The sequence below is a fragment of the Canis lupus genome, chromosome 32, assembly GCF_048164855.1.
Source record: "Canis lupus baileyi chromosome 32, mCanLup2.hap1, whole genome shotgun sequence".
NCBI classification, from domain to species: domain Eukaryota; kingdom Metazoa; phylum Chordata; class Mammalia; order Carnivora; family Canidae; genus Canis; species Canis lupus.
In genome coordinates, this window is record NC_132869.1 from 18,071,681 (window position 1) to 18,085,940 (window position 14,260).

Consider the following 14,260-nt stretch of genomic DNA (forward strand, 5'->3'; position numbering starts at 1 on the left):
GGGGTGCCTCTTTGGGCAGCAGATACAAGTGCAGAAGTATGCCTGCCTTGGGTTACAATGCCCCAAGACTGGCACCACCTCACCCAGTAGGTCTGCCCTCATCTTAGGAGCATACAGAAACACAGAGTAGCCTGTTGTTGGAGAAGCCAAGGTATTACAGAGAAGCATTGCTGTGGGGCATCAGAGGCCCTGCTTGGGATTATATGCATATTGAGGAGAACAGATTCATGGATGTTCCCTAAATCACTTCTGGAATCCATTCCACTTTCAGGGTTACTGAGGCTTGTATTAAATCAACCTTCGTTTTCTGATTCAGAGAGCTAAGAGTGTGCTAGGAAGCAGTGGGCCCTGGATTAAACATTCACCCTGATGAGGGATATCCTGTGAAACAGAACCCAAAAGTTGGAGTGCTTTGTAATCTCAGTGTCCACTGACTACTATCCTGACAGCAAAGTGCCCTAACATTGGTATAGCTATCTCATGTTGTTAGCAATGTCTAGGTTGAATTGATGGTCACAGGTAGCCATGCCTATAGGTTTGGGATCTCTAAATGGAAGAGAACAAAAGAGGCCCCAGGACAGTGGCAGGCATCCCAGGCATGTATGAAAGGGGAAAGACTGGCTAGCCAAGGTTAGCATTATCAGATCATCTGCTGTGGGCTCCTTTCTTCTGCATCACGCTTCCTCTCATGCTTCCTCTCCAGACACCTGATCCTTGATGGCCTTCCAACAGAGTACAGGGGCTAGGGCCAAGGCCTGAGATGACTATCTCCTGAGGAAGGCTGTAAATGGCTATCACCCCAATGCCCCCCCAGCACCCCCCACCCCACCCCAACCACCAGGGCAGGCAGAGTCAGGGACAAGTGCCCACTTGGCCACGTGACTGAAAGCCTGGTGAGGAGAATTTAACAAGCATGTGCTGAGGACCAAAACTTTACTCATGGTCTGCAAGTTGTCCCTAGTTTAAGAAAAAAAGGGTTTTTTAACATTAAAATGTTGACACATGTGCTCTCACACATGGTGAGGGGTAATAATCCTTTCCGACAGGAACAAAAACTCTGCAAGAGGCCCGAGTTTAAGTATTGAATAGACAATGATTCCAGCTATCCTAGGGTACGTGGTATATTTAATAACCAGTAATGTCCCTTTTACTAAAATGTAAAAGTATACTATCTTCCCCAGATGTAGGAAAAATATGAAGTGCTGTGAGGAATGCACAGAATCACAGTACATACACATGGCAAAGGGAGGTAATTTGAAAATGAAAAAAGTACCACTTGCACACATGCCAACATTCTTCATATAAAATCGAATTTGCTGTTCTTGCCATTTGGAATTCTCTCATGCATTTGGAATATTTGCATTAACCTTGTTTTCACTTGGGAGTAGCGTAGGCTCCGTTTGGAAGAGAACACTATTTTGAGATTCAAGTAAAGATGACCGCCCACCACCCATGCTCACTTTCAAGCAACATGAAACAAAAGCAGTCTATGCGACACACCTAGGAACTCAAGGCTTTCTTATATCAGCTGGGAAATCTACTACATTGTGTATGGGGATGGGGGGCAGGGCTGGGGAATGTACATCCTGCTTTTCCCACTGGGAGTTAGGGAATTTTTTGCATGGAAAAATGATGTTCCTTATGGTGCCCTATGCTACTACTAGAGCTTGATGAATTTCTGAAATTCCAATGTTGTGAAATTGGCAAAGTCTGTGTGGGCAAGTGGGCAAGTAGCTCATCAGCTCATTTCTGGACATGATATAGTGACATCACTTACCTTCACAAACCAACAACTTGTCATTATAGAAGAAGCCCACCGGACATTCACATCTGAAGCTGCCAACCATGTTGATACACACTCCATTCTCACAGACCCCAGGGATCTCCCGGCATTCATCAATATCTGGAAACATAGCAGCCACACATGAGTGATGGCATAATTCGTGATCTCTGTATAGGGTAAATCAACCGTGAAAGCCAGCAGCTTCTAACTCAATGTTTACATAAGATCCAAAAACAAAAAAAGAGAAAGTGCATGGGTGTTTGGATGGGCATGTGTGTGTTGGAGTGGTGATGATGGGAATGTGGGACATCAATCAATATTAAGTGGAAATAATAAACTGCTTTTCAGACACTCTGTCTGGATTTAGTACCGGGACTTAGTGTCTGTCCTTTAGTGTCTATCTGGATTTAGTGTCTGTCTTTTTGGTTTTGTTTCAGAACATCAGCTTTGTCCTGATGGTAGGAGCCATTTTGGTTCCCACTGGGCACTATGTACTGGAGGAGTGGAATCAAAGAACCTCTGAGAATAAATAGCTTCTCTACCCAAAGGGTGTGGTGGTGTTTGACAAGAATGGGAAAGGAGCGCTGGTGGAGAACTGAGGAACCCATGGTCATAGACAACTTTGAACTCTCAAACTCCCTTTCAATACCCCTTCCTCCCTCATGTAGCTTTGAGAAGTGGGTGAGTGAGGTCTGGGAGTTGTATGCAGGGCCCATGGTGACTGTGGGGGCTAGCACTGAGGAAAGCCCATTACCATAGATTGTGGCTTCCTCAGGCCAGGGGCTGGGGCTGGCTGTGACACCACTGTTTCCCCAGTCCCTAGCATGCTGTCTGAGTCAATTAAAATTTGGTAAATTAAGAATCCGTATCTGGAAGTTGGATCAGTGAGCATTAAAACAGGACCAAGGAGGAATGACAGCAGAGCCAGAACACAGGCTGCCAGCTGGCGAGGTGGCCCTGTGGGTAGGTCTGGCCTCCTCACTGGCACGGTGGTTCCCTGTCTGTCTGACCTGCTCTCAACTCCCAACCATACAGTGTCTTCTAGGATAATAGCAGTAGGAGTATTGACAGTGTCTCACTTGCTCTAAACCTGGACTATTTCTCACCATTCAACCTGGATTTACTCACTGAATCATCACAACCACCCTATGAGATGGTCTCCAGGTACTGGGACTACCATCACTGGGCAGATGGTGGAACTGAGGCTCTCACCAAAGACCCCACAGCTCAGGAGAGGCAGAGTGAGGATTTGATATCAGAAATCTGCTAACAGGCTCTTCTGCCTCCTTCAGGCTCTTCCACACCACAGTTTCACAAAACCACAATCGAATGACTCGTTATCCTGGAGGACCCATCTACCACCCTTTGCTGGAGTTTCACAGAGCACTTCAGAAGTTGGGAGGGGGTGTTGAGATACTTCTGTTGACATATTATAGTCTGGAGCCTCTACAAGGAACTCTGTTTGCCTCCAGCATCAGGAGTCGGCCACAGTTGTACATGGGAAGCTTACAAGAGCTGCCATGCTTTCAGAATAATCATACTCTAAAGCCAGCCTGCTTTGAAGGAGAAAGTTGACAGACCACAGGTTTATTTTAGACCCTTTTCTAAAGGGTTTGATTTTGTTTAAAGGCAAATCGATCTCTTTAATGAAAAAAAAAGTTTAGTGTATATTGCTATTTTGAATACAGGTGATTGTGTTTTGGGATTTTTCACACATTTATCATTCATGTTCTTAAAAGGTTTTGCAAAGTAACATCACAACAATGTACCATCAGCAAACAAACAATTCAGATGATATTCTTTTAGTTCAAACATGAAACATTATATTCACATTCATTTATTTTAAATAAAAATGATACATTATCAAGTCTAACAAAAACAGACTGGGTCCAATTTCTAGCCATTGTCAGGCATAAAATAGCAAAAGGACATATTAAAAGTTATATTTTCTTTTCCTGTCTGGATTTCATTTGAACTTCAACTTGGAGAAGTTTATATTTTAAGACAAGATTAATAAACTTGCTATAGTTTTAACCCCATACGAATGGGCTCTATATGCCAACAATCTTAAGACTTTCAGAAGGAGAGTATAAAACTCAAATAAAACAAAGTTTCTCAGTCATCTAAATATTTTGTCATGGTGGAATTTGGTAACAATAAGTATATTGCTAACTATCATATTTCCAGCTTTCAAGAGCTTGAGGCAAAGCAAGCTGTGAGTCAGGACTGGATTTGGGTCCCAGCTCTGTTATTAATTAGCTAGGTGACCTCGGCTGAGTCCCTTCCCCTTCTGGGCCTCTGTCCCCTCAGCTGTAAAGCAATGCACTTGGACTACATGATGTCTGAGATGTCTCCAGCTCAACTAGTGGACGATGTCGATACTGTTTTGAATCTTCACCTGCTGCCAACCTTGGAGGGCAGGCCTTGCTGGGGGACACGCCTGGTCTGTCCATGAAGAACCATTACTATTAAAGACCACTTATCTTTGGATCAGAGATTCTAGGGAGATGAAAAGATCTGTTTTGGGAAGGGGAAAAACAAAGCAGCGAGGGCCAGGTGTTTCATGCCAATGTCATTTAGCAGCTTTTCCTTCCAAACCATGAAGTTTCTTTGGACGTTGACTAGCCTGTGGAGCCATATGGATTTGGCACTAAGGTAGCCAGGCTGATTGCTGGACCAGACCCTTGTTTTCTTAAACAAGGTCATTGGAAAGGCTGATGTGGATTTCAGTTTACTTATTAGGAATAAGGTGGAACAAGCAAGTGGTGATGTTTGCTACTAGACACAATTGCTCAGACTTAAGAGGGGCATCTAAGGATGCATATAAATCACACTGGGGAAAAAGTCTGAGAATGCAATAGCTTTCCATCTACTTTTATGTTATTTGCTTTTAAACCACAAAGGCCTTGCCTCTGTTGGCTGAACGCTGTGCAATACTTCTGAATCTTGCACAAGCATCTCTAACACTGCAGTGGTCTCTGCTCCAGTTACCAGATGGGGCCTCCGATTGGAAAGAATTTTTAGTTCACATCTGAAATTCCCGAAGTAGATGAACTGAGGAGATTCCATGTGAGATAAAATTGATCCCCAAAAGGGCTTTATGTGAACAACCTACACTTAGAGATCAGTATGAAAAGTCATATTAAACTCATGTCTTAGTCAGAAGGAAAGATTGGGAATTATAGTCAAATCAAACGTCAACTGGCCCTACTCCCAGAATCTCTCTCTTTGTTGATGCCTAGGGTTGGTTAAACTAAGCTTGATTGTAATTTTGGGAAAAGCTTCCCAGTCCCCTTAATCACGAGCAACAAATGCAGCTGCCAATTAGGTGGAGCTACACAGGGTGTTTGTAGTTTGTTTCAAACTAAGAATCAGTGTTTCAATAAAGCTAAATGGCATTGTTTAATGATTTTCTCCTTCTAAGAAGAAAAAAAAGCAAACTGAGAAAATAAGGGTATGTATTCCCTTTTTTAAACACAAAGGCAAAACCAGAAAATTCCAACAATGACATCATAACTCACCAACAGGTAACCCGGTGTAAATGTCAATGACGAAGCCTGGCCTTTGACTTCCACAAAGTGTAGCAAATTCATCTGTAGTAATTAAAAAAGATGGGGTGAGGGGAGCGAGAATAGGGGTCAGCAAAGAGCAATGGCTAGGCTGAAAGAACTTCATAAATGTCTTGAAAAATATTTATCTGTATTTTGAAGAATTTAAAATAAGAAATAAATCTGAAAATTCCCACAGATGTTGTAACCTTGTCCTGAAGGTAAACACTGAATGGAATGAACTCATGTTGACGTAATACTGAGGAAAAAGTAAAGGTCTCCATTATCACAGCCCACGCATTTGTATGAGCTTGCCTGTAGGAATTTGGGTTTCTAGAAGGATGTTGTTCAGCTCTGAACCCAGGGACTGACAAGAGTGCCTCTTTCCATTCATAGTAAGAGATCTAGGATTTGAGGAATGCTTACAAAAGCCATTTCCTCAGTAGATCGGGGGAGACCATAGCAAATCTAGCCAAGTTCTTGACATCAAGTCTATTAATGACTAATTCAGTTCAAACAACCAATTTGTGGCATTACTTCAATTCGGGGAGCTGGATTTCATTTGGTGCAGCTCTCTCGTTATTTCTCTCTCCCTCCCTCAACCCTCTATCTTCTTCTCATGTGCCCGAATTCATCAAAGTTGATAATAAAGGATGGACTAAGTGCCATTTGCAGTCCCTTTGAACTCTGAGGTCCTGTATTTCCAGATCCTGAGTGTAATTTAATTGATAGAGCATGGCATCGATCTAAGCTCAAGGTTGTCCTATTGGTCAAACCCACTGAAAATTATAAAAGGTTTCTGGAAGTATTTTAATAAAACATGTAGCATATTCTTCCCCCAGTGCCTTATTTCCTTGATATTTGAGTGCCTACATCTAAATAACAAGTATAATGCCAAGCTAACACTGGTCATCCAGACAAGTTTCAGGAACTCCTAAAATGTGTGCAGACCATATACCTAATGAAAAGCCATGACCAGATTTGGCTAGGTTCAACACGAAGAAGGAATCTTGTATTTTATATTTAGAATACTTAAGTTCTTAAAAACTCAGATGTTTCTGAAAGTAAATGATAATCTTTATTAGGGGTTGCCAAGAAGTCTGTAGAAGAACCATGATCCATTAAGATAAAAAAGAAAAATACTAAGACTTCTATTTCTCTTTGTAAAATCTAATTAAAAAATTAGTCTTGTGCATATTTTCTAATAGAACACTGTATGAAAATAATACATGCATTTTTTATCTAATTGAAAAATGTGTAGAGACATATACACATATACTTTTACATGTAAACACACACACCAAGTACATGTAATCGCTAGTTTCTTTTTTTTTTACTGATAGGTATGTGTAATCAAAAGATTTGAAGACCACTGGTCAAAATCAGGAGTTAGCAATCTTTTTCTTAAAGGGCTAAAGAGTAAATATTTTAGGTTTTGCAGGCTGTGTAGTCTCTATTAAAATTGTTCAACCATCCCATGAAAGCAGCCATAGAAAATAAGTAAACAAATTAGTATGGCTATATTCTAATATAATTTTATTTACAGACACGAAAATTTGAAGTTCACATGTTTTTCAGGTCATGACCTACTACTCTTGATATTTTCCAACCATTTTAAAAATGTAAAAACCATTCTTAGCTTTTGGGCTATAGAAAAATTGGCAGCGGACTGGATTTGGTCCATGGGCTATAGTTTTGCCAACGCCTGGTCTAAAGACAGACCAGAGATAACTCATAGGTAATGCTAAGTGATGATGATTACATTATTTCTGGAGTAAACACTGGATGAACTGGTTATTTCACTAAAAAAGAATATTCTGTTTTATGTGTTGTCAGATAGCACTAGACAAGAGATTTAATGTCTTCCAGATCACTGTGGGGAAATGGAGTAGGTACTATAGAATGTTTTAAGCAATACCTGCATCACAGTTCATTCACTCTAAATGATAATGTCATCATTTACCATCTAAGAACCAGGCGCCAATTCACTTCATTTACTCCAAGGACATGGGTTAGACTTTTGTTGTTTTTACACAAATAACATCATATAGATTGTTCTCTATGAGGATATAAGAAAAAATTTCTTTCAAGAAGAGTTGTGCTTTTGCTTGGTGTTGAGTTTGCTTTGTAGTCATTGAGACTCTTAGACTTGATTATCTCTTGCTTTTTATATGAGCTGCTAGGAAGTTTGGAGCCAAACTTATTGCTCATCTTTGGCAAGAGTGTAGAAATTCCCAGCTTGGATTTTTGCATATTAGCCTCGCTCCTTGCTCCAAGTTTCTTACCCTTGTTTGCCATTTGCCTTAGGCCTTCTTATTTTACATTCAAATCTTTGTGGGCTGCCTTAAATTCTTTTTGGAACAAGACCAGTTATAAATATGGAAGAATAATAGGGATATGGCTCACCTATTTGTCATATTGCTTTTGCTTAATGTTTCCAGTCTTTTAGTTCCATGGTGAACGCCATAACACTAACAATGTTTATATTCTTATGATCCGCTGAGTCTATCAGTCTGGTGAATGAACAAGTTAGAAAGTGTGTTCTGTGACTCAATTTTCAGCTGGAAGGACCAGAATCAACAGTGAATTTAAACAATTGTCTCTGTGAGCGAATTTTTGCTTAGGAAGATAAATGACGAGCCCTTTTCTTCCCTTGCTGAGACTTATTTCCACCAATAAGCCATGGGTAATGTACCAACCTATGTTTTTGGTGATGGTGCAACTCACCTGTGCTTGGGATAGGACACTGTTCACAGGGCTTATTCCAGGCCCGGCCAATGTTGTAGGAACAACAGCACATCTTCTTGGTCATATTGAACAAAAGTTCTCCATCACAGGTTTGGTTGTCAGCATAGTAGTTTCTATAGCACAAACTTCTTCTCATATCTAGAGAGAAGGGGTTGGTGATGTCATAGGGAAAGCACGACCGATTTCTAAGGGGATTCTCAAGGAGTGTATTTCTTTTGGATTTTATTGTGACTTGTGAATTTGATGAGAGCAAGAATGGCCTGGCCTGCCCTTACCCAATTTTCTATCCACATATGCTGCCATATGAAAGGGGACTTTGAGAAATGTATTCCCTGGTATTTTGTGCCACAGAACTAAGTCATTATGGAACTGCAGCATTAATAAACTTTATACAACTCTCCACCCAGTCTCTTAGTAACAATTCTCCACTGCTATTTGGCAGCAATTTTCTCATTTCCGACTCATGATGTTTTAATACTGTAGGTCAGTGCTGTAAATATAATTGTATAAAGATACACCCAGTCAAACAAAAGAAGTACTATTAAACTGTTGTTTGGGATTTTCCAACATTACATTTTAAAGAAAACTCCCAACCACCCACACAAGGTGGGGAAAAAAGGCCAAGCTCATGGTTTATAAGGGAGGAGGCCCTCACAAAGACAGTGAAAGGGTGGCAGACAGCACTCGGTCTGATGAGTAATGTAACACTAAGGACCAACTGCTGTGCTTACAAGTTCTTTTTCTCCTCATAGATGAGGACCAAACAAGCATGCTTTAGAAAAGCTTGGACTTACCCATGCAATTATTCCCCCCATTCACTTGCATGTAGTCTGGAGGGCAGATACAGGTGTAGTTGCCGACAGTGTTGTAACATGTTCCTGGACCACAGATTCCGGGAGTTTCACATTCATTCACATCTGTAATCCAAATAGAAAGTGGTATGTGAATATGAAAACTTCACTCTGTGGAATGGCTAATGTTCAGGGTCCATATAAATGCTGACAATTGAGGAAAAAAGCCACAGGGGCACTTTGAAATCCGTGTAAGAAAAATAGATGTTTAATTCATCAGTGTACTTTGTCTATGCTAATATGTGTGTTTTCAGGAAAGGAAGCTCCAGAAAAAGAGGTTTTGCCTTCTGGAATGAGTTCCTAATAAATGAGTCTGTAACATTCTCAAAGGCATGCAGAGATGGAAATGTGGACAAATTATAATTTTCAAATATCCTTCAGAAAGACAGCTAATGCTTCAAATGTTCACACAATCTATGGAAGGATATGATATGCCCTGAAGCCATCAACAACTGGTTTCAAGAACCTGCATTGGTAAGGTATTAAAGTAGGTATTTCACACCTTTGTCCCCATTTTCAAACATAGGGGTTGATTCTAATCTTTGTTAATTCCAGAGGTCTTACAATTGTGTCATTGTCAAAGGTTACATTGTGATACTCAACTAATATCCAATGACATCATTTATCGAGGTCACCTAATAAGCCTTTTGGAGAGACAGAGAAACATTTCTCCTCTGGGACACACGGAGATATCTTCCCTAACTAGTCATGTGACTCCTGCATATAGATGGAAACCATCTCTCCCACCCTGGTCTATGGTCCAAGTGCTCTGAAAGCCAAAAGTGGTCCATCTTTCCAGTAACACAGGATAAAGAGGAGTTATCTACATCATAAAGCCAAAGAGGCTGCCTTTTTAAGGGAAGCTCATTTCAATGCATTAGTACAGATAAGTGCTGAAGAACACGAAGAAGAGGAATTCAGAACTTCCCAGAATATAGAAGTCACTGAAATGAGTTCTGTGCTACTCTGGCAAAAATAGCTTTTCTAAAGAGCCCAGAAAACTGTAGGCATCAGTGGGAGTATGGCCCAAGATAATCAAATTCTACTTTTCTTAGAAAAAGAGGAAGATCTGGGGTGTACTGGAAATGACAGCATGTCAGTAACCTTAATGCCATCTGCCCCATGTGTGGCATATTTACCTGGCTATGTTCATGTTTAGACCATTGCACTATATTGCTAAATTCTTAGTTTTACTGGTGACTGTATGCTGATTTTTGAGGTTGGTATTCAATAGTTGAAAGAACTTATAATCCTAGAAGGACCATTTACCATCACACACTCGGGTGTCTTCATTCAGGTAGTAACCAGTTGGACAGCGGCATTGGAAACTGCCAAACGTGTTGATACATTTCCCGCCTTGGCACAGCCCTGGGAGCTCCTGGCACTCGTCAATGTCTGTCACAATGAAAACAGTAGCATTTCTTCAGCATTGTAAATAAACCCAAGGAAGTTCAAAATGTGCATACTTGAAGATCAAGGACACAGAATTACCTTCCAATATGACAGTGATAGGATTGGGCCGAAAACCTTCTCCTCCAGGACAGAGAATTTTATACTCAGCTATTGAAACAAAAAAAAAAAATCAAATTGAGTTCCTTTGAACCTAAAACTTCTAGAAATAGACAAATACTGATGCATCCAACTGCAACATTTTCACAAATCTTCAGCAGTTACCCCACCTGTCATAAGCAAGTTAACAACTTGATGTCTACGTGTTATTTTCAAATGGCTTTTTCTATGTGTGCCAAATAAATGTAAGCCACTGTCCCTAGTCTCTGGACTCTCCATCTAATCTCTTGGCCTCAAGTTCTTGGGAACTATTTTATTCCCTGTTGCTGTCACCATTTTGTTGTAAAGATTTTCTTCCCCTTTTTACTTCCTAGAGAACTCTTTGATTTTTGTTTTGTTCAGCCTTACTTCTGTAGGCTGTAATTCCTTCCTTAGTAATGTTGATCAGCCTGTCTCCAAAAACCTCTCCAAACAAAAACTTAGGAAAAAATGTTATTTCTTGGTTCCCATCTCATCTTTCTTTCTTTCTTAGGATTTTATTTATTGATTGATTGACTGATTGAGAGACAGAGAGTGCACAAGCTGAGGAGATGGGCAGAGGGAGAAGGTGACTCCCCACTGAGCAGGGAGCCCCAAGAGGGGCACTATCCCAGGACCCTGGGATCATGACCTGAGCCAAAGGCTTAACCAACTGAGCCACCCAGGTGTCCCTCCCATTGTACTTTTCTCTTTAATGCCTAGAGATGTTTCTTGCCCCTGTTTCTATGGAGGGCAGTATTGATTTCTCTGGTTTCCCAAACCAACTTTCTAAAGTGTCCTTTGATTCCCTCCATTAGTTCTGTCATTCAAGTATTTCAATCAAAAACATTTATTTCAGTGCCATCCACCAGCAGTGTGATACATAGAGGAACACGCAAATAAGAATATACCAATTCTGCTGTGTCATCCTGGTGAGCTTCAATAAGAATCAGCTCATTTATACTCTATCCTGATCTTCCCAAATCTGATAATCCCTCTCCTGGCCTTCTGGGATGCTATGTGTATACACCTAAGTGTACACGTGCATATATTTCAGTTCTAGCTCTGGTCCAGTTTGGGGTAGAGTGGACCTCTATTGCTTTGCTAATCATTATTAATCAATAGAGCTGACTCCCCTACTTAAAAATCTTGGCTTGCTTCTTTCAATATCAAAAAATTAACTATCCGTTTCTCATTTTTTTCTTTTCTCCTCTTTCTGCAATCTTCACTCTTTTTTATTCTTCTCTTTCAGGTCATACCCTTCCTTCAAGGACAATTCATCAAAAATTCATTCAAAAAACAAATTCATCACCACCTCTGCCATTCAGAACTGAGTTTCCTTTCTGAAGAGAAGACAGAAGGAGGTGCTTGCTAAGTAAGCATTCATCCTTGTGCTGAGTGCCTGACACGAATGACTTCTCTTAATCCTATAAGGCATTATATGAATGATGAAACTCAGTCTTGCTAAGTAACTTGCCCAAAGTTACATGGGCGGCAAGTGATAGAGTCCTAATTGGAACCAGGAGTGCTTCTTCTCCTGCTCATGGCACTGTAACTGTTTCTTTCTTCCTTTATTGAGATTTATGCTGAATTATAGCTTTTCTGTCTGGATCATATTTTGTTAGACTGTATACTTCTGGAAAGCAGAATCTAGTCTAGTTCATCTTTGCGCATCCAAAGTACACACTCTAGGTACTCAACAAATAATTTTAGAACAAGTGTATTAAATGACCCTTCAGCAAGGAAAGAATCAGTACCTATCCTAATACACACTATTAGCAGAACCACTAAACTTTGCCTAAGAAGCTATACCCAGCTCTGAATCCTAACATAGGACCTACTTAGAAAAATGAGAAGCCCTTTATATTTTTTAGAAGACTTATTTATGTCCTTAAAAAATCACATTCTAAAGCTTTCTTTCAAGTCATGTCACAAAAACAGAAAAGAGTCTTCCCTTTCACACTTGACCAATTGCTTCTCTTTCACCCAGGACACTCTAGTCTGTCCTAGAGCTATTGAAAGTTAGCCAACAGATGACAAGAGAGATAAATTGATGTGTTCCTGGAAGGTAAGCAATATTCTATAAGTAACCTAGCCTGGAAAATCTTCTTTAAAATAATGCTATCTACTTTTTACTCAGATAGAAGTGAAATAATATCTGCCCCACTTGACCATTTACTATAAGCCAACTAGGGATATTTCTGAGACCCAAATTGGTAGTGGGGTCCCTCAACAGAGCTAAGAGGTTTGATCTCCCTTCCCTGATCGAAGAGTAGGGACTGGTGGCAGCTCTCTCCCTCTGTGATGTCTATCCTGTGGATCTATAAAGGAGAACTGGCCTGAGTGGAATAATAATAATAAACAGGAGGATGCTCACTTACATGTGTTCACAGGAGGGCACAGCTCACAAGGAGTACCCCAGGCTTTACCCAAAGAACAACAGCAGGAAGCCTTGGAGACACCAACTCCAATTTCATTGCTACAGGCTGTATCTCCATTGTCTCCTCGAGGTCGAATATCCAGATAGCAATTTCCAGAACGGGTATCTGTTTCCATATATAAACAAAAGAGTATCAAGAAGATTCTCTCTATATGAGGATTGAAAATTCAAGTTCCTTTAAGAAACCGTTTAAAAACCACAATCTACTTTTACTAGGAAACTAAAAAGTGTCCAAACACATATACTGGGAATTTACGTATAGAAAAAAATAACTGAAAGTACAAACCAGACTTAGAAGATGTTTAAATTTTTACATTATCACTTTTTTAAAATTTGAGAGTGGAATGGTCAGTGCTGCTTAAAAAAAAATAAAAGTATATTTCTCTAAGAAGTTTTAAGATCTTACCGACACAGCCAACTCGAGTTGGGTTCAACTCAAAGTCGGGAGGACAATCACAGGTATAGCTGCCTGGAGTGTTGACACAGTTCCCACTGATGCATGTGGTTGGATCCAGACACTCATTAACATCTAAGACCAAACAATGAGGGGCACAATTATCAGCCAATGTGGGGAAGACATCACCACAAAACGGTAGCACTGAACCTGGGGCCCCCAACAAGAATTTTAAGAGTTACTAGTTATAATGACCCCTAGGGATACAGTCTTCCACTTCTGAAATAAAACCCCTCAGGAAGGAAATAGGTCATCGTCTTTGGTCTTTTTCCCCTGGAACACATTTAGCATTCAAATTTGTCATCAGGAGAAAATATAACTCTGGAACTAGGAAAAATATTCCAGTCAAGGTAACTGAAAGCAAAACACTACTGTGACCTCGGTCAACCAAAAATTCAGACACAGGTTTTAAGAAAATATATTTAATATGTGTGGCTTGTTATTTCATCAAATTAGAGCAAGATGTCCCAGGGAAGCCTTGGGAGCAGGCAGGCAACTTCTGCTGCTGGCCCAACTGGGCATGCTTGCCTTGGTCCAGCTGAGTACAAGTGCAGACATATGCATGAGGCTTAGCGTGTTCCTTCAAGCTGCTAAGAGTTACTCTCCCATCACTAAGGCTGTGTGTAATATTTCCCTTTCAGTTTCTGTTCCAAAAATATGCACAGGATTCCAGATTTAGGACATGGGTTTTGGCAAACAGTACCCTGTGTAATCCTTTTGTCTGTTTTGAACACTCACGAAATGCTCAAGAACAGACAAGCTGACTCAGAGAGAAGGGAATGGGGATTGAGGGTGATACCCTCCTCTCAGGTTTCCCACCCACCCCGCCTTGGATCTGGTAACCCTCTTATAGGTTCCACTGCAGGAAATTCATTTGTTCAGATTGCACATGAATGTGGAGCAGTAGGG

The 14,260-nt window shown here is 40.5% G+C and overlaps 1 protein-coding gene across 2 annotated transcripts in view; it reads right to left on the bottom strand.

The window, feature by feature from the left end:
- Positions 1–14,260, bottom strand: part of FBN1 (fibrillin 1) — a 222,963-nt gene that overhangs the window by 40,327 nt on the left and 168,376 nt on the right. For both annotated transcript variants that reach the window (XM_072808371.1, XM_072808372.1), the window contains exons 36-43: positions 13,304–13,426; positions 12,839–13,003; positions 10,422–10,490; positions 10,200–10,325; positions 8,874–8,996; positions 8,059–8,217; positions 5,305–5,376; positions 1,778–1,903 (exon numbers count right to left, since the gene is read on the bottom strand). In XM_072808371.1, the coding sequence (XP_072664472.1) occupies positions 1,778–1,903; positions 5,305–5,376; positions 8,059–8,217; positions 8,874–8,996; positions 10,200–10,325; positions 10,422–10,490; positions 12,839–13,003; positions 13,304–13,426 (963 nt within the window). The remainder of the gene's footprint in view (positions 1–1,777; positions 1,904–5,304; positions 5,377–8,058; positions 8,218–8,873; positions 8,997–10,199; positions 10,326–10,421; positions 10,491–12,838; positions 13,004–13,303; positions 13,427–14,260) is intronic.